This window comes from Serinus canaria, chromosome 4 (assembly GCF_022539315.1).
Source record: "Serinus canaria isolate serCan28SL12 chromosome 4, serCan2020, whole genome shotgun sequence".
NCBI lineage: Eukaryota > Metazoa > Chordata > Aves > Passeriformes > Fringillidae > Serinus > Serinus canaria.
This window is the reverse complement of record NC_066317.1, coordinates 54,749,166-54,769,742: the sequence shown is the minus strand read 5'-3', so window position 1 is coordinate 54,769,742 and position 20,577 is coordinate 54,749,166. Positions and strand designations below refer to the sequence as shown.

At 35.4% G+C, this 20,577-nt stretch overlaps 1 protein-coding gene across 2 annotated transcripts in view; it reads left to right on the top strand.

The window, feature by feature from the left end:
* The window catches only part of SLIT2 (slit guidance ligand 2), a 257,865-nt gene that overhangs the window by 208,335 nt on the left and 28,953 nt on the right, over positions 1–20,577 (top strand). For both annotated transcript variants that reach the window (XM_009099760.4, XM_018925278.3), the window contains exons 21-28: positions 3,182–3,250; positions 5,194–5,265; positions 5,488–5,559; positions 7,553–7,624; positions 10,061–10,224; positions 15,050–15,174; positions 15,303–15,400; positions 16,798–16,937. In XM_009099760.4, coding sequence (XP_009098008.3) covers positions 3,182–3,250; positions 5,194–5,265; positions 5,488–5,559; positions 7,553–7,624; positions 10,061–10,224; positions 15,050–15,174; positions 15,303–15,400; positions 16,798–16,937 — 812 coding nt within the window. The remainder of the gene's footprint in view (positions 1–3,181; positions 3,251–5,193; positions 5,266–5,487; positions 5,560–7,552; positions 7,625–10,060; positions 10,225–15,049; positions 15,175–15,302; positions 15,401–16,797; positions 16,938–20,577) is intronic.

Sequence of the window (20,577 nt, the reverse complement as noted above, 5' to 3'; positions counted from 1 at the left end):
TTACTCTAGGGGCTGTCCTGAGCAGAGCCAGGACTTGGATTCCATCCTGAGGAGCATTAGGGAAAAGTGTAACCAGCAGGTCAAAGGAAGTGATCTTCCTTCACTGTTCAACCCTTGTGAAGCCAGTTCCAGAGTATTGTGTTCAATTCTGGTCTCTACAGTTCAAGAAAGATAAGGAGTGACTGGGGAGGGTCCAGTGGAGGCAATAAAGGTGATGAGGGGCTGAGAATCTCTCCTCAGGTGAGGAGGGACCGTGGGAGCTTGGCCTGGTTAGTCTGAGAACACTGAGAAGGGATCCCATCAGTAGATACAAATATCTCAAAGGCTGGTGTCAACAGGATGGTGCCCAGCAACAGGACAAGGACTAATGGCCATAAACTAAGCCACAAGAAGCTGCACCTCAACATGAGGAAGAACTTCTTTACATTGAGAGTGCCAGAGCATTGGAAAAGGGTGCCCAGGGAGGTTGTGGAGTCTTCTCTGAAGACATTCAAAATCCACCTGGATGTGTTCCTGTGTGACCTGCACTAGGTAACCCTGCCTTGCCCGGGGGTTTGGACTGCATGATTTTCAGAGGTCCCCTGCAATGATTCTGTGATCCTTCCAGCTGAGGATATTCTATGATGCAGAGATTATGATAGCTTAGTGATATTGCAAAAAATACTGGTTTTAATAGAATGTCGCCTTTTTCACATAGGCAGTTTTATAAAATCTGGGCTAATTTATCAACCTATGGAAACATTTTTTCTATGAGAAAAATTGTTAAGATTGCATTTTATGAAAGATACTATTAGAATATGCAGGTGGACAGTAACATAGATATAAAAAAGAGCTTGCTAGCCTAGGTATTGTGTGAAGATATTAACTGAATAAGCTATTCATAAGACCATACAAGCAAACTTTTATGAATTATGAAAGGGAAAATAGGAACGTAAAAATCTAGATATTACTTTGTTTTGATTCTTGATCAAATAGGTCATAATATTGAAAGAAATAGAAATTATTTGCAGGAAGAAAAATGTGTGTTTGTGTTACATATGGCAGGTATTTAATAATGTTTCATAATGGGTGGTTAATGTAGTGCTATTCCAGAAATCATCATAACTATGTTTCATAAGAAACTTCAAAATTCTACTGTTTTATGGTTTGGTATGATATACAAGATTCTGAGATGCCCACCATTAGTCTGGTGCTTAGTAGCATCTAAAAGTCTTTAACCGTTGATAAATTGAAATTATTAAGATCTCAAATCCGCACACAAGTACAGGTATATAAATCTGCGACTTCATTATGTTTTGACTTTGGTGGTTTTTTGTTTTTTTTTTTCCCTCAAGAAGAAGATTACTTTCTTGAATACAGTTTGGTATAAATACAATTTGGCAATATAAGTTCATCAATGCAATGTAAAGCAAAGCAGCTAAAGAGAGATGCTTTCGGAATTGCAAGTGGACCCCTGTGACTGAAAATTCATTTGTTTCCAATTTTGTATGCTTTAGTGTCTAAGCATGCAATTCAGCATATTTTTTCAAAAGAATATTTGAGATGGTTCCTGTTAACAGTTGCACACTGATTGATTATTCTTGCTTATTAGCATGCATGGCTCTTCTAAGACATACTCTTCATGTATTTTATAAAATATCTTAATAGTTGCTTCATTTGAACAAGGAAGAAATTTTTATCAGGCAAGTGGATACTTGTAGTACTTCAGTTCTAATGAAGCCTAGTAACATAACCTAATGTATCTGTTGATAAAAGAATATCCTCAGAATACTTACTTCTTCAAAAATTTTAAAAGCTGTGTTGTTTTTTTTTTAATAATTAATTACAAAAGCCCATGCTCTATTCCCCATCATTACCATAGTGTAAGCATAAAGTTTGTCAAGACACATTTTGGATTTGGCAAGCAGCCCTATAAAGTCATGGTGCAAACAAAAACAAAAAAAAAAAAAAAGGAAGAAAGAAAGACAGCCTTTTGATTAGATGAAGATATTTGTTCTTGTGACATTTAACTGTGTTTCAGCTCATCCATTTAGTCAAGACTGAAGTTTCCAAAGATGCTACAGCATACGTAAAGATATTAAGCTCAAAATAAAACTAAAAATGTATCTATCAAAGACTGCTCTTAGCTCAGGCATGTTGCAAGGATGGCAAAAATATCTTCTCTGTATAGGGATAATGAAGGTGTAGTTTCCACTTGGGTTCCAGGAAACATAAGTAATAGCGCCAGCAGCAAAGTCATTTTCCCCAGCTGAGAAACCAAACACCTTTAATCTTCTTGCCAGTATCTGCTTCATTTCAAACCATCAGGTAAATTCAGCACTTCCTATAATCTCTGAACTACTTGCCCTGGTTTCATGAAGAACCCCTCCACTTGTACTTTGTCATGTCTGGCTGCACACTGGAAGCTTTTTAGGGAAGGCTTGTTACCTTCCTCTGCCTGTAACGCCAGTGCCAGTGCAGTTTGATAGCTCTGAACCCATGAACTCTAAGGATGAGAAGGTCTCTTATTGAGAATTATGAGCATGGAAGAAGTGTGAGCAATATAATACAGGAGCTGTGAATCTACTGAGAGGGGAAAAAAAAAATCTAACTTTTCTAGTGAAGGGTAATTGATTACTGTCTCCAGTCACTAACATACTTCACAGGAATAGCACTGTGGCGTGGTGTACTGATGTATCATGAAATTTACAGGGATAAATTAGGAAAGGTGACCTGAACCACAGGCATGACAGTGAATTGGCTGCTAGAGATAAAACCAGACCTTGCTGTTTGCAGTGTAAAGGACTACCTGTGCAATGCCAGAGTCTGTTTCTTTTTATGAGAGCTTAAAATCCACACTTAATGTGATTTGTGGAAATCAGATTTACCTTTCCTCTGTAGGTGTCTGGGAAATGGAGATGATAAAGACCTCATTTTGCAGAGTCATTTTGAAATAATAGAAACTATAATACAAGAGATATTTTTTTATTGGGTTACTTAATACAGTAGCATTTGGATCTTAGGCTACAAATCCTCAGTTGTATCTCTAAAAACCAAAATTTGGAAGCAAGTTTTCTTTTAAAATGGAAGAGTATGCATTCATTTGTTATTAACTTTACTGTTGGATTCTGACATTAGTGGATGAAGATGCTCGTATTTTAATGAAATATATAATGTTCTTTGTTTTATTTTCCTGATTTAGTTATTTGGATGGAAATCAGTTTACCCTAGTTCCAAAAGAGCTTTCCAACTACAAGCATTTGACACTCATGTAAGTAGTTTAAAGCAGCATTCTCTACCGGAAGTAAAAGCAAAACAAAATACCTTACTCAATTATACCTGCATTTATTAAGAAAAAGCCTGTAAAATATATCATATCTTTCAGAAGATACCCAACCATTTTTATAACTGAGGATATTTTATTCTACATATCACATCCTACATGTAATATACTCAGTCTCTTTTTATGAGCATGGGTATTTATTCCATTGATTACATCACAAAATAACAGAGCAAAAATTATAATTGACCTCAAAAGAGACATAAGACCTTTAAAGTCATGGTAATTGTTTCTCCCACAGTACATGGTTTTCATGACCTGAGGGGAGAGCTTGTCTAAAATGCCTTGCTGCCAGATCTATTGCTGACTCACTATGTGATTTTAGGCAAAATTCTAGTTGCTCTAAAGTTATTACCTCTACCTCATGGATGATTTGAATATGATTTCTAGACCTTTTAAGTGTACAGTGAGGAGAAACAGGAAGACTATAGATGTAAAAGCCTGTAATTCCAGCTGTAATTCCATGGTCTTTGTTAGGGCTATAAAAATTTATACCAGCTGAGGCTGAACTGTGTTACATTCTGAAAGCAGTTTGTGGTTTCATTATAATCAGAATTAAAAGTGAGGGGAGAAACAGAATCCCTTAAATTTCTTTTTTCACTGGGTTTAACGCAATTCAAAAACAAGGACTTAATTTCCTTTATTTACCTCATGTTAGACAAAAGAAGTCACAGTCACAAATTTTTTAAAACCCATACTTTCAAAACTTTTTGTATGTTTCAAATAATATCATGAAAAAAACCCTAGCAATATTTTCAAGTCTGTCCTGTAGACTGTGTAGACATTGTAAGAAGTCTTTGTGAATAGTTTAGGGCAGTTATGAATTGATGAATTGCAGATGAGTATTAACAGTCTCCATTTATGAGACCTGCAGGGTACATTATTTTAAAGTCTTCTGTACCTTTACTCATACTGCTGTTATGTAGTTGAGAATGTTCCTCAGCTGTGTTTGGAAAAAGAAACCACTGTACATAGTCCTGTGGTCAAGAAAAGAATTACATACAAGTCTCCTGAGTTCCGTATTAACAAAGAAAGTGGTTTGTTTTTATCTTTCTCTTTTGAATGTATTTCTCTGTTCTAGTTGCCTAATATGTTTATTATGAGTCAGTCATCTTTAATGCTTTCATGAAAATTTCAGGTGGGGGTATATGTATATTGCATAGCTACTCAACAGTGCTCTTAAGTTAATTTGTCAAGGTTCCCTCAAAAAAAAAAAAAAGGCAGTATTTCACCACGAGATGCATGAAACAATACTGAAATACTGACACAATGAGAAATAAAGCACAATATGAGAATAAAGAACAGACAGTATTCACATTTAATGCAGCATCTTTGGAGCTACCAGCATACCACTACAGCTTCCATCATAATTGTGTTTAAGATTTTATTCATTAGAATTTTGAACAAAAAAGACATGAAGGCTTTTACTGTAAATCTAAATTCTTTATAATAATAGCTCTGGGCTTTGATGTCTTCATCATGTAAGTGTTAAGTAGAGTATTAAATGATATTTACTTAGGTGTCATGAGGGACATGACTAGAATGACTTCCACTTTAAAACATTACTTTCATTTTTGTGCTTGAGTTCATGAAGGATTGCATTATTAACTTGGTAGCATGATGAGCATTGCTATTGTATTCGAATGCATTGCACTGCTTTTTCATCTGTGTTGAAATGGAAATGCTTTTTATTCATCAAGCTAAACACTTGCTGGGCTTGTATATGGCATGTGAAAATAAAAACAGGTGCTCCTTTAAATAGTTATATCAATGATAATAATACTTCTACTAATGAAAGTGTGTCTGTTTAACTTACAGTGTTTTGGGACTGGGGCAGTGATTTTAAGGTCTGAATTTCTGAATTTATTTTTTAGAGATTTAAGTAACAACAGAATCAGCACTCTTTCTAATCAGAGCTTCAGCAACATGACTCAGCTGCTCACCTTGTAAGTTTAAACATGTAACAGTGACTCTTTGGAAGCATTACATGGGGTTTTTTGTCTTGGAAAGAAAGGGTGTTTAGTTGACATTAAAACTTGCTTGGTTTGGAGGCTGTAAAATAACTTTTTTCCTAACTAGCTATGTGTGCAAAAGCTGATTTTGGTCATGCTCTGCATAGTTTACTGAACAACTGATTCACTTGCTGACAGCATTTTGTTTATTTTCAGAATTCTTAGTTACAACCGCCTAAGATGTATTCCTGCACGGACTTTTGATGGATTGAAATCACTTAGGTTGTTGTAAGTATTATTTTTAATCATTTCTATTTTCCATAATTTTTATTTGTGTACAGAACCATAGGAAGTTAGCAGATTATAAAACCTATCAAATATTTCAGAAGTGATAATTATGTAGCCTTAAAAATCTAAGACATGCACTTTTTACTTTTCTGATTTTTAATGGCAGCCATATTTCTTTTTTTGTGTTATGTTCTTCCTTGTTATAAGCATTAAAGTCTAGCAAAAATGCCATATGCATAAATTCCTTCAGTATGTATTAGGGGGGTTTGCAGTTGAATTTTGAATGTTTTATTCCAACACTGAATTTCTTTGTCTTGTTTTATTTAATGTAGGAACATTTCCAAAGCCATGATGTCATGATTAAGTATTGAAAATCAATAACTTCCCTTTTTGGTTGCAAGAAAATTTTCCATTTTACCACTAGGAAAAACGTAGTTGATAGGGCACAAAAATGGACACAGGAAAATAAAGAACAGTCATTCTCATTTACAATTTTAGTTTGTTATTAAGAAGAAAGCCTGCAAAATTTCCTTTTCAAAAGTCCACAGTAGAACATGTAATTTTTTGCCTTCATGTGGGTCATTTATAACTATTTAAATACTTGGTTGAACTAAATACCTAAAGCATGGCATTATTTCAGTGTGCTTTCATAACTTCAGTTATTCAATAATTTCAAGAACTGTAATTCTGTATGTGTTAGATATTCATGTAAATGAATTAATTTATAGAAAAGGAGAGATACTTTTCACAGAACCACAGAATGAGCTGAGTTGAAAGGTGCAGTTCCTGGCCCTGCACAGCACCATCCCCAAGAGTCACACCAAGTGCCTGAGAGCATTGCCCAAATGCTTCTTGAGCTCCATCAGACTTGGTGCTGTGACCCCTTGCTTGTTCCAGTGCCCAACCACCTTCTGGTTGGGTGAAGAATCTTTTCTTAATACCCAATCTAAAATTCCCCTAACTCAGCTTCATTCCCTTGGGTGCTGGCAGTGGTCACCAGAGAGAAGAGATCAGTGCTTGCCCCTTCTCTCCCGCTCATGAGGAAAGTTACAGACTGCAATGAGGTCTCCCCTCAATCTCCTCCAGAATGAACACACCAAGTGACCTCAGCCCCTGTTCATACAGCCTCCTCTGAAGGCCCTTCACATCACCATCAGTCTTTTTTGGACAGTCTGTATTAGCTTCCTATCTTTCTTCTACTGTGGCACCCTAAAGTGCAATATTCAAGGTGAGGCTGCCCCAGCCCAGAGCAGAGCAGGACAATCCCTCCCTTGCCCAGCTGGCCATGCTGTGCCTGATGCCCCCCAGGACAGGGCTGGCCCTCCTGGCTGCCAGGGCACTCCTGGCTCATGTTCAACTTGCCAGGGACCAGGTGCCTTTCCTGGCACTGCATTCCAGCATCTCATTGCTCAGTTTGAACCTACATCCAGCATTGCCCCATGCCAGGTGCAGAATCCAGCACCTGGTTGGTAAAACCTGAAGGTTTTCTACAAAAGAAATATACTATTCCTAGTAGTGATGCATAATGAAATCCTTCATTTTATACCTCTACTATCGAATTTGGAAAAAAAATGTTAATACTTTTATTAAAAGTCAATGTATGTATGTTCTATGAATCCATGAAAAATTTAAAAGATCATATGAACATAATTAGTACAAATTTCAGGGAGATGCTGAAAATATCAGAAACTCTTTTGCTATCTGTTATCTCTAAATCAAGTAGTTTCTTTGCATAACTGTGCCTACTTTTATAAATTTTTATTTTTCAATTATAAAATAATTACAGTATTTATATTTCTTATGAAAACCCAGGATGAAAAAAAATCAATGACAAGTATGCTGCCAGTTAGAGTTCCACCGAACAGCTGGAAACAATGAGGAACTGGAAGAAAAAAATATGTGAAAAGATGAAAACTTTTGAAAGATGAATTTGCCATTTTAACCTGATGATTTTTTCATGCATTGATATCATTGTGTTTCTTCTCTCTTTAAGGTCTTTACATGGCAATGATATTTCTGTTGTTCCTGAAGGAGCCTTTAATGATCTTTCAGCATTATCACACCTGTGAGTATTCAGCTTGTATACTGTATTTTTTTTTTTTTTTTGTTATGCTTAGCCAATTTCATAGAGCCAAACAAAGATATAATGCAGAGAAGTTCTCTGGAAGAAGCTCGTGCTTGTGTAGAGGCTGGCCACTGGCCAGAGAAACTTGCTGCTTGAGCTGCAAGTTGGACTTGTCTGCCCTGTGTCCTTATGGCAATGAAGGCTAAAGACACTCTGGGCTGAATTTGAATGTGAGCAGCCTGGGGACTGAGGACACTGGTCACTCCTTTCTGCTTGGCCCTCCTCAGGCCACATCTGGACTATGTGTCCAGTTTCTCCAGTACAAAGCAGATGTTTGTGAACTCCAGCAAATCCAGCAGAGGGACAAGCAGGGTGGGAGGTGGCTGGATCATATGAGCTGTAAGGAAAAGCTGCAGGAACTTGGCTTGTCCAGCCTGAAGAAAGGGATGCCAAGGAGAGACCTAAAACTCTTCAAGCCTCCTCAGCAATGATGGAGACTCAGAGGTGCACGGTGAAGAATCAGAGTAAAGCATCAAAACCTGCAACAAGGGAAATTTGATTGAACATGATGAAAAGTTCTTCACTGTGAGGATGATTCAGCCAGGCTGTCCAAAGAAGCAGGAGAATCTCCATCCCTGGAGATTTTCAGAGCTCAGCTGGAAACAGCCCTGAGCAACCCTGACTGCCAAGGTAGCCCTGCTTTGTGCAGGAGGTGAGAATGGGAGAAAATTATTCTATGATTCTCTGTCAGCATCTTGTTGACACTAAACACATCACATCTGATTTCAGAACACAATTTCAGGCAATAGTTTTCCAGTTTTTAGTTTTCATTGGGACCCTAAATTAGAACAAGCTACCTTCTGCAAACCTCATGGTGTTTTTGGGTAATTAGGACTTTGAGGAGTATGTTGACTGGTGCCTTTAGATATATCTGGAGACTCAAGTTGCTGAACAGCAGCAGTATTTAAAAACTGAATTATCTGTTTCTCATTCAGTATTGGCCATTTGCATTTAGCTCTCAGAAATTTCATGCTGATTAAGCTTTCAGTCATTGATAATTCATTCAAATGCTACTATTTAACCAATTTAACTGCATGAAATATCAGTAAAACTTGGATAGATTTGATTGTTGCTGGTACTTTTTTCTTGATGGATACCAGTTATCCTTGTTAATGTTTTGATTTTAGCAGAACAATTGTTTTAGTTCAGGCTGACATCCACTTTTGCAAATGCAGAATGAACAAATTCTAGGTATTTCTGCTTGTATGGGAAGTTCTCTTGTTACTAAGTCCCTTTTTTTAACTGCTCTGACTTAAGCCTGACTGACAAATATGTCTATTTTCTTGAGGACAGCTTGAATGTATTAAAAAGTTAATATGAGAGGGCTTTCTGCTCAGTGGGGCAGAAAAGAGTGTTTCAGCTTGGGTAATTCCTACTGCCTTTGCTTGCCAAAGACTTTCTTGTTTCTCTAGAAGACCCACTGATTCAAAGCTGTTTAAAGTATTGAAACATCTGGAGAAGAGGATGTTCTAATACAGCCATCTGATAGTGTTTGCACATGTTGAGATGATCTGTTAAAAGTTCCATGATTACTGTATTTCTTGAAAGGAACATGAGTGCATCTCTACAGACTAGCACAAGGCTTCAATCCTCCAAATTAACTCCACAATGTCTCATTGTTTCCAGAGTTTTAAGAGTATTTCCAGTTTATAGCAGAGAAAATAAACACTTAAAAATCTGTTGCAGAAATTAATTCTGAAGATCTCAAGCTAATTTTTTTTTAATTAAAAAACATCTCAAGGATCATTATTTAAAGTAATGGATTTGTTTTCATAATGAAGAAATTTTTATGTAACTACCACAAAACTAGGGTAATGTGGTTTTATTTACTTATGCAGCAGAAAACTCTTACAGAATTCTGCACGTATTTGTCAGTTCAGTGAGACAGCTCCAAAGAGGAAATAATTAAATCCAATTTGGAAGCTTAGAAACAGATGGTTTGTACCGGCCTGAGAGCCATAAACTGAAAAAGAGAAATATCAGGGCAGAATTCTGTGGAATTTTCTTGACTGCTTCAGAAGAAATACTTTATTCTTGTTATCTTGTTAATTGCCCAGGATCAGTTTCCCTCTGCTGATGCAGGTGATCTTCACTGTTACAATCCAACAGTGAAACAGAGCTAGCTGGAATTAGCTCACCAAAGTTCACACATATTTCTGTTAAGAATATCTACATTTCTGAACTATGTTTCTACTAAAACTGTCCCTTCTTGATCTAGAACCCAAATCCAAACACTTAGTGCTGTAACAGGCATTTTTGTCATGGGAAAACAGGTTTGTGTTTTGAATGGTTTTTGCCAACCCATTTTCTGGCTTCTTTTTTAAAAAGCAGCCGTTTAAAACTTGATTTCCTTCTTTTTTTGTCTTTTTTCCATAGGGCCATTGGTGCAAATCCCCTTTATTGTGATTGTAACATGCAGTGGCTATCTGACTGGGTAAAATCAGAGTACAAAGAACCTGGTATTGCACGTTGTGCTGGTCCTGGAGAAATGGCAGACAAACTTCTTCTCACAACTCCTTCTAAGAAATTCACTTGCCAAGGTACTGTTGTTGGTTTTTTTCTCTTTGAAGTGTCAATTCTTAATTTTTACAAATAGTTGAGCTATGAATTACAAGTCTTTTGTACTCAAAATACATTTATTACAACATCTTAACTCAGCCTTTTCATTTTTACTCAGACTTAAGGATATATCCATTGGTTCCATTCAGGAAATGTATTTATTTTAAAGATTTTAATTCCTATTTCCTTTAAAATAAATAGAGAAAAAAGTCTTTGGACTTGTAGTACAGAATTCCTCATGATGTACGTAGTACATCAAAGTACAGGATGTACACAGGTACTTTGTACTGCCTCAGTCATGAATGGAGTTTAAACATCTGCACTTCCTTTAGCATTCTTCCTGCAAGCTGGTCACCAAAAAACCTGTAAATATATCAATAACCTTTGCAGTCTCCTATTAAATGTATAATATGTCTCTTGATATTTCAGAAGAAAGCACAAACCAAACCAGACCAAAACCAAACCAAGATAAAGGTAGATAAAGGAATGTGCTAACCACTATAGAGGTCTTGATCTGAAATGTTGTTTAACGAGCAGGTGTCTCAGGGCATTTAACTCCAGTGTTGCTGGCATTTAAATCACAACTTATATTATTGTCTGTTCATTCATAGGTTCATTTTCTGAACTGTGCTGTTACTTTTTAGAAAAGTACTCTTTTGCTTACATCAAGCAAGGACTTGGTTTGTTTACTGTTAAATCTTTCTCTATTCCACTGATTTATCCCTTCTTAAATATTTTGAAAACAGAGAGAGCTTCTACCGTGACTTCATTTTTTGTAGTCCTGATTTAAAAACGTTGAAAATCCAATTAAAAAAAAAAAACTGTTCTTATATTTGTAAGCCATTACTAAGCTCATTGTGATTTCTGAGGCATCAGATGAATATGATCTTTAGTCTTGTAGAAGTAACTTATTCTCAGTGTAATCAAGGTAATCTTAAACTTTTTGATTTATTCATCTTTTAATGTATCTTCAAAGGTGAACTTTATTCCTTTGTCATTTTGTTCTTAAAAAAGCAAAGCAGTGGGACTTTGTCAGAATTTGTCTTATCCAAAGTTGTTCTTTACTGCATATTTTATCTATTCAGTCTTTTCTCTTTAGACTTCCTGTCAAAAAACTTTTTTTTTTTTTTTAATATAAATACCACTGGAATCCATCTTGTAACTTGGGATGCCAGTGAATTTTTTTTCCCTCTGATTCCCTCTTGAAGCAGTACATCTCTGAGGTCATGTCAGTGTTCATTGCATATGACATTCATCTGTTGCAAAGTCTCTTAGCCTCATTTTAGAGAGGACATTTACTGGCCAGTCTGATCATTTTCTTTACCAGTATCCACTGACCCATATTGCAGATATGCTTTTTTTGAACACTGTCATAGGGATGCAAGTGAAGGAATATTTGGATGGAAATGAGGAACCTGTTTAGTTATTTTCTAGCTTTGTCAGTTTTACAAACTGTGTCACATCTGTCTACAATTATTTTTGTATTTCTGTCAATCCAGAAATTATATCTTATTCCCTCTTGCCCACCAGAAAAGATCCTTTATATGATTGTGCAGGGTAAGAGCTGTGTATTTGTTTCACTTCTGAGAGTGGAGATCTGGTGTTATGGGTACCTTTGAAAGCAAATAATTTTTCTGCCACTATCCTATGAAGATGCTCATAATTACAGATTGCAAACCAGCAGCTCTTCAATGACATTATGGCCCTGTAAGGCATTTTGATTCTTTTACTCAAAGATAAGTAATCTTATCTTTTGCTTAAAAGTGAACTGCTGAATAATAGAGATTAGGATGGTGCTATGTTCCTATAGAACCAAAACTTTTGCCTATGAATAAAAGGGCTGTTTTCAGAATACCTGTTGATGGTCTGCTACTTTTTATGTGTTTACAGGAAAAGAATAATGTGTAATTCCCTCTTATCACTATCTGTGGATTCAATTGATAATGAATTGGGTGCTTGAATTTTACCCACATAGTGATTAGTTCCCAGTAAAAATGGCATTTCACAATGAAGTCTCATCCCAGTTGTTAAGCTCAGCAAAATCGCTTTACCTTATTCTAATTTTATGAATATTTCTACTGCAGGAATCATCCATTAATATTTTCTTCTTCCAGTTATTTTCCTAATTGTGGGTGGGTTTTTTTTCTTTCCTTTTTTTAATGCGGCCTCTAACAGCTTCTCAATGTTTTACCTCTTTATCATCCTTGCCCTGCTTCTAGAGATTCCAGGGCCTTGTGGTTTTCTGATACCAGGTAAGGTTATAAGTAGATCTGGAATGGGTGATCTGCTTAAGAACAGACCTTCTGACCTTCCTTCTGTGTACCTCAAGCAGACTTCTTTCCTAAGACTCGCATGCGTACTGTTCGTTTTCCCCTGTGATGAATTTACAGATGATTATTCACGATACATCGTTTTGTATATTGTGTCAGCAGTTTTTTTATTTCAAAAGTCTGGGTTTAAAATCTGAGTTATTTAACTGAAATTATTACTTCCATTGCATTGTACTAAAATTGGTGGTTTCATTAGCAGTGTAAATACTGCTTTAGAGGCCATATGCAAGAGAGGAGTCAAAAAATGTCAGAGCTGAGTTTTTCTTGCAACAAGTTTCCTTAGAAGCTGGTTTAAAAGGGTTTGTGTCATGGTTTTTCTTAAAACATCTTAGCTACGTGTATATATCTGTGTCAATAAAGTACTGTTAGTTTTTCTCAGCTTACAAAAGATTTTTTTTTTCTCAGGGCTTACTCAAGAACATAAATGTCTACAATTTGAAAAATGAAACTAACCGAAAGGTTATAAACCAAATTCTTTTTCACGTGCAAGTCTTTTAACACACGCCAGCAGGAAGAATAAAGGAACAGTATAGTGATAGTGAAAATAGGTTCCAAATCTACCTTTACTTTTTTTTTTGTCTTACAACTGAAGAATGATAAACCAAAATATTAACTTATATTGGATACTACATATATATTTGTTTGAAGTAAATAAAGTACAAAATCTGATAATGTTGCTTACTCTCTTCTTGAGACTTAGGTTCTCATCTTCTGTCTCTGTTTTGGAAGTGAAATTTAGAGCACTAATCCATTTGGGAACAAAAGCTTAGTTACTGAATGCTTTTTGATTTGTGCCAATTAATTAGCATTTTTTTTCATGAAAAGTTAAAAAGAGGATATAATATTCAGAATAAATAGAAGGAAGGATTGACTCCCAGGCTACAGCACAGTATTACAAATTTTTGTGTATGTGCCTCTTTCACTTAATTTTTTTTCACAGAACTTCTTAATATACTCAATAACCAGCAATAGTCCGTAGTACAGTCAGGACTTTCTAGATGTTGATACTATGCTGTTTGTTTCAACTTTTCTACCTCTCCTGTGCACTGATCTAACAGATACTTAATGTGAGATTAATTTGCAAAGAAAAATAAGATAAGCAATCTAAGTTTAAAAATAGAATAAAGCCCTACATCTAAGCAAAGCCCTTTTAGCTTTGAAAACTCTGCAGTTTGGCTCATTTTGTGTAAAACCTATTACAGAGCAATCAGGTATTTGCTGTAGTAGGCCCCAGGAGTTTGGATTTTTTTTTTCCATTTAGAAGAAATCACTGTTTGTTCCTTCAAAGGTGCAGTTCATCTGTGGATAACTGGAGCTTTTTTTTAGTAGGGGAAATCTGAAGCAAACTGAAGGCAGCATTGTCATCAGGTGATAGAGCTGGTGATACAGAATGAATCTTCATTCTCTTAATTGGCATTTGATAAAGTCACCCATTTTCTCTTACAGTAATCAAACTTTACAAAAATTAGGAAAATTAGTCATTATTCATACACAGGTGTTTTCTAACTTCTAACGAGTAAGCAGTGATTTCTTCAGTTGTTTGACAAAAAGAAACAACAAAAAAAACACCTAGAAAAAGATGGTTCCTGATTTGAAAATTCACCATGAAATGTCTGTAAAACCAGGAAACTACAGAGAAGGAAATCCTACAAAATATCTGTTTAACAGAGATAAGATTTGTGTAAATCAAAGCTTGAGTCTGGGTTCTGAAACTTAGAGTTCTGTCAATTTCCATTTCTGATTTCTTTCATTATAATCAAAAATAGAAGTAGCTAGACTGCAAGCAGGGATTGCACTCTTCACTTGCACAAAGGTTTCAGGCACAGTCTGCATGATCTGTGGGCTCAACTAACACAGCAATGCACAGAACTGTGGCTGACCCATAAGGAAGAAAGTCGCAGTATAGAGCTCTTTATGGTGAGATAGCCTGGACAATGCAAATTTATATTACAGTTTGCAGATGTTCAAGGAATTTACAGTAATTTTACCATTTCATTTTGCCATTTATGTGATCCTGCAGATAAAAAATATGTTACAGCAAAAATTGATTTTAAAAAGTGTTCTCAGCAACACCATCCTGGGAAGGATTGCAAACAGTGATAGCCCACTTTCTCACTGGCAATTCCTACTCCATAGCAAAACAAAAGCTGAAATTGTGTTCTTCATTTTGTTAATACAAAGGAAAGGTAATTATCATGGATCAGAACTCTACAGCTTCCAGAGGACAGGAATATGGGAATCACTTTGGTGTCAGCTCCTTAACAAAAACTAAGAAGTGGTACTTTAACCAAAAAAACAATCCCATATTTATCTGGTTGCATCAAAAGAATTAAGGACAGTTCAGCATTTCATCAACATAGAAACACCATAAAGTCTAATATATAAATTGTAAAATATAAAGCAGCATGTCAGGTAGACCCTGTCCAATGTAAATTAATACTTGCTTGTTTCTGACTTTCCAATTTATATTTTTAAGGGCCCGTGGATGTTAATATTCTTGCAAAGTGTAATCCCTGTTTATCAAACCCATGTAAAAATGATGGAACCTGCAATAATGATCCAGTTGACTTCTACAGATGTACATGCCCCTATGGTTTCAAGGTAGGTACTGCATGAAGAGGAAGAAAGCTCACTGAAATGTAAGCTTGTCTTTAAAAACCTTTAATTGCTCTCCCTTCCACTGGTGTGTGTATTTTCTTCTTATGTTATAATGGTTGTTCCCTCTGTAGGGTCAAGACTGTGATATTCCCATTCATGCTTGCATTAGTAACCCGTGCCACCATGGTGGAACTTGTCATTTGAAAGAAGGAGAAAAGGATGGTTTCTGGTAGGTTTTTTAATTGCAATAGCAGGATGGAAAACTACTGAGATTTTTTTGGTAAACTAATGGTGTTAATCTTTAGGTTTGCTGGTAAGAGCACCACAAAGGCAGATTTTAGCACTTTGGATGTTTTAGATCATGTTGACATCCTTGGAAAGCTCCTAGAGCTTTGAATGTGTTAAAAACAGTAACAAATGACTGTGATTTGTTGAGGCATATCAGGTCAAGACAGCATAGTATTGACTCCATTATGTTAATTAATAGCTAGCTAGATCCCTGCTGAAAAAATCTCATAATTCATCTGTTGTTGTGTGTATTACTTCAACAGACAGCATGTAAATGATAAAATGCAAATCCCAGTGAAACAGAAAATTAATGATTCATTTGAAACTCACTATGCCAGCAGATAAACATGCTGTGAACATTTTAAATCTTGAGTTATTTAATCACACAGTACAATTACTCCAGATGTACTTCATGAATTATGAAATAAAGTTCTTTAGCATTCTTATGTGAGATTATTAGTTATTTAATAATCTACACCTCAAGCTTGTTAGAAATGACACCTCAGAAAGATACAATTCATTATTCTGCAATTCGTTATGACATTATTCTTACTTTTAATCCAAATTCTGCCCAAGGATTAAATGGTCTTCTATTAAAAATTAAGTGTGTACATCTTAATATTATGCCTCAAGAATTTAAATTGACATAGTCATGCCTCAGAATTTGGTCTTTTTCATTTACTTGTTTGAACACTACATATTTTGAAAATCAAAGCAATCTCATAGTGAAAGCTTCAGAAATTATAGGTAGTGCAAATTATATGAAAATGTATGTGTGGTCATGTCTGAGTGACTTTCACATTTACTATCTATTTTGATGTGTTTGTTTTGCAGAAACATGATTAAAAGCAAAAAAAAATTACTGCTTTGTAGAATTTATGCAGGCTTTGGTTTTTTTATATGAATGCATGTACATTAAAGAGAGTTTTATATTGGTGCATTTAATTGAATGATTGTGGAAAACTACTATTACATACTGATCACAGATTCCACAATATTTTCCATGTATTTAACTTTATAAAACCAAAAGGATCACTTTCCATAAGAAATATCTTACAATGTAAATGAAGAATGCTCTTCAAATGGAATGCTCTATGATTTAATTTAGCAGGGGTCCTTAAACTAAAGACTAAGATATGGCTTTAGGAGCATTTTTCTGTAATTTAAAATACAAAAATGACTTTGGGATTGTTTGATAAAAGGGCTTTTGACATTATATCAACCATGTTCTGCTGTGGAATATTATAATTGTTATGTAATTCTGTTAAGTACAGAACTCCTTGTCTGGATTTCTCACCTAAAATTTTCTATGTGATTATTTGGTTTTCTGTATTACAGGTGCACTTGTGCAGATGGATTTGAAGGTGAAAACTGTGAAGTAAATGTTGATGACTGTGAAGACAATGACTGTGAAAACAATTCTACTTGTGTGGATGGAATTAATAACTATACTTGCCTTTGTCCACCTGAATATACAGGTAGGAGTATAAGAGAAAGCACAGGTAATTGAAGAATTCCTAGCAGAAGAGTAATATTTTCCACTTTGCAGGTATATTAGTAGTTACTCTACTACTGACTTAATACCAGGTGTCCCTCCATATTTTTTTCTTGTATGGTTTATAGTCAAAACGAGATTTAATTTCCACTCATTAATTCCTTTTTTTAGTTTTGAATTACAGGATTTTTATATTTAAAAGGTCATTCAAACTTTGCCCCTCCTTACTGTTTGCCTGGACACCCCAGTGGAGGACCTCTGTAGCTGTAGAAATCTGAAAAATATTCTGCTTTTCTCCTTAATCCTCCTTTTACTATAAAGATTTTGTCTGTGCCATTGGGGAACTGTATTTGGCACCCCTGGATGCTGTCCTGTACTCCACCAGAAATATTAATACCAAGTGTGATGCTTCCTGCACAGAATAAAAAGACAAGTGTCAATTGTTTCTGTCAGTTGGCAGGCAAGCCAAAGCACATCTTTCTCTTTGTGACAGAGGATCTCTTGCTTACTGTCTCAGTCTCTGTGGGAATGGAGGATACTTGGAACAGCAGCATGGAAGAAGTAGGATCTATTGTTTGCATTGATACTTTTTACAGCACTTCTAACTAGGCAGATCTATTTTCTATCATATAGTTAACCATTAGAAGAACATAGAGTTTAAATTCATTATTATTTAAAATGCATAAAAAAGAAATGTAAGATCCACCATAATTTGGGAATTAATTCTACTCAGTCATCCTATATTTTTACTTTAATCGTTCAAAGTTGAGCTCTGGGAAGCTGTAAGGAGAGGTAAATTCATGAATTAATTTCATTTATTGAGAACCCAGCTAACTCCTTTCTCATCCAAAATGTTTCCATCACTAGTTCTACAGACTGTTGGATTGCTCCCCTGTTTTAGGGTATACAAACTTAAAGTCAGTATTTAAATATTGGGAATGCACAATGAGTGAAGGTGTTAAAACAAAAGTATAAAAAATATAACCTCATAATCTAATAGAGGTATTCATCCAGTACTTATTCTGGGTAAATTTTTGGTAGAAATTCCCCTATGCAGGATAAGCTACAATATCTAAAGCAATACAAAAGCCAAAAATCTATTTAAAAATGCATGGATGATCCATAAGTGGAAGGACAGACAAAATCTTGTCATAGTAGAAAACACTGTTTTGCAAAGTACCAATACCTTAATACCCAAGTGCCATTGACAGTTCAAGCCTTGGAAAGGAACAGCAGGTAGCAGTCTCAGTCAGTAGAAAGAGCAGCTCTCCTACATTAATACTTCAGGTTATGGGTGAGTCAAGTTCAGCTCCCCTGGGATCAGTTGCTATCTCCTTTAAGAATGGGATCAGGTATTCTCTTGTGTAGGCTGGAAGAGTGCAGAGCAAAGTCACATCAATCCAGTGCTGCTCTTCAGTGGCTTCATGCCAAAAGGTTTCCTATACCCATTACAGAGGAGATAGCTCACTTGCAAGTGCATTCCTCCTCTGCAGCTTTGTAGGTGTTTTTACCTGTGTTGCTCATTTCTACATTTTCAGCCTTACTTTGGGTGCCTTTAACTGTTAGAGTCTGGTAGTTGGATTCACAGGACGCCATGGGAAGGACTGCTTTTTTAATAAATATCCATAAAGTGGATACAAAGGATTGTCTATATGTCCTAGCCTAAAACTTTGATTAAGTGCACCTGTTGCATTTTTGGAGTATTGTATATGAAATCTAAATTTTTAATTTACAGTTGAAATAAAAACTGATGCATTTCTCTATATACCCCTCTATAGATAGAGAAAAAAGGAGAGAATAAACATAGAAAAATTTTTGCTGTTTGTATTGCAGTTGCACTTCTTTAGTCAAAATACAAGACAATGCATTTTTAAATTTGTTTCATATCTGTGCATAATTTTACCATAATCATAAAATAAGTTTTATACATACAATGCCTGTTCATAAGATCTACAGAAGTCAGTAAGACACAATAGTGGGTGAGAGCCTTCTCACCAGCTCTAAAAGAAATCAAAGCAATCTATTTCTAATTAGTAAGTTTAAGCCTCCAGTTAAAAACTGTTGAGAATTTACAATAGCTCATCAGACTTTTTTCAACAATTTTTGAAAAAAGATGCTTTTCTTTTAAATGCATCACTAGAGCCTCAACTCATTTTGTAGTAATTGTAGCAAAAATTTAGGTTTTCCATTACACAGAGGAAAGTACAGAATTCTGCAATATACTGTCTGTCATACAAAGCATCTAATAGGACACAATGTGTGTGATTTTGAAATTAGTTATAAGGTGAAAATGCAAAACATTGAGTTAGCCAAGGGGTCCTCACATCTGTCATTCACAGTCTTACATAATTAATAACCTTCAGTATTAAGAATTAGACTGAAAGCAGTCTGGGCACATCAGGATCTCAAAAGGGTAATGTTCATAATATAAAGTAATTGTAGAGTTGCCTCAAGTGTGTATGAGGTATCAAATAGTTTGCAGAACTTTTATTTTTCTCAAGCCTTTAACCTGAGTTGAAAGATAAATAACAGAATCCATGTCAAGAACATATACAGTAATTTTCATGGGGAACTTTGTAAACATTTGGATTTTGATATTTGTTCTAACAGGTTAAAATCAGATACGTATATTTCAAATGTTTGCTTTTTCTGAAAGGATTTTTCACTAAAGGAATTAACGTACTAGCTGGTCAAAAGTAGCTTAACAATCAGAAAAACAGGCAATATATTCATATTCAGTATATACAAAGATTTTTAAATTCAGAGGTCTGAATTAATCTGACTTGGTCAGAAAGTCCCTGAGCCATAAGTGGCACAGTGTATATATTAGGAAAATATTACTGTAGGCTTGTCGTGTCCTCTTTTAATTAGGTTGACAGTACTCTCAATTGTCCTTGTTCAACATGTCACAGCAAATATGTGCTCAACATGGAACTGCACCAGCCCAGAATACTTTCCTGGGTGAATGACTACCTGCAAATATGCTTTACATTTCAGCAGCACAGTATAAGGAAGAAATCAGCTGAAACATGCTTGTATGAAATGTAAATCATTCTTCTATGAAAACTTATTTTTATGTGGAGGGTTTGTTAGAATCCAAAATGAACTTTAAAGAATGTTGCAGCATAAAACCTAACAGCCTCTTTTTGACTTTTCTAACAATCCCTTGAAAATCAACACTTTTCAACTGTAATGTGTTGTCTTAAAAACAAGCAATTGGAAAGTTTATTATGTTGCTGCATAAGAATCAGGAATCTGTTTTGCTCTGCCTCAGTTAAGTTTTACAGCAACCACCACAGTTACAGGTGGAAAGACAAAGAATGGTATTTGCACTATAATATGAGCTTTCTTAAGATCACAGACTGTAACTGTGACACAACAGTAAGCAAATGGAATCAACAGACATTCAGGGTCTCTGATGAAACCTGGAGAAATAAAACATTGGAAATACCTCACTATGTCCTGCACTCTTTAATCTTGCTATTCTCTTAACATTATCATCTCCTTTATTTTAACCCCAGTCTAGTAAACTTCAGGTCATTGTATGTACATTCTATAGATGACAGATAATCATTTCTCTTGCTCATTGTCGTCAGTCATTAGATCACAGAACTAACTGGTCC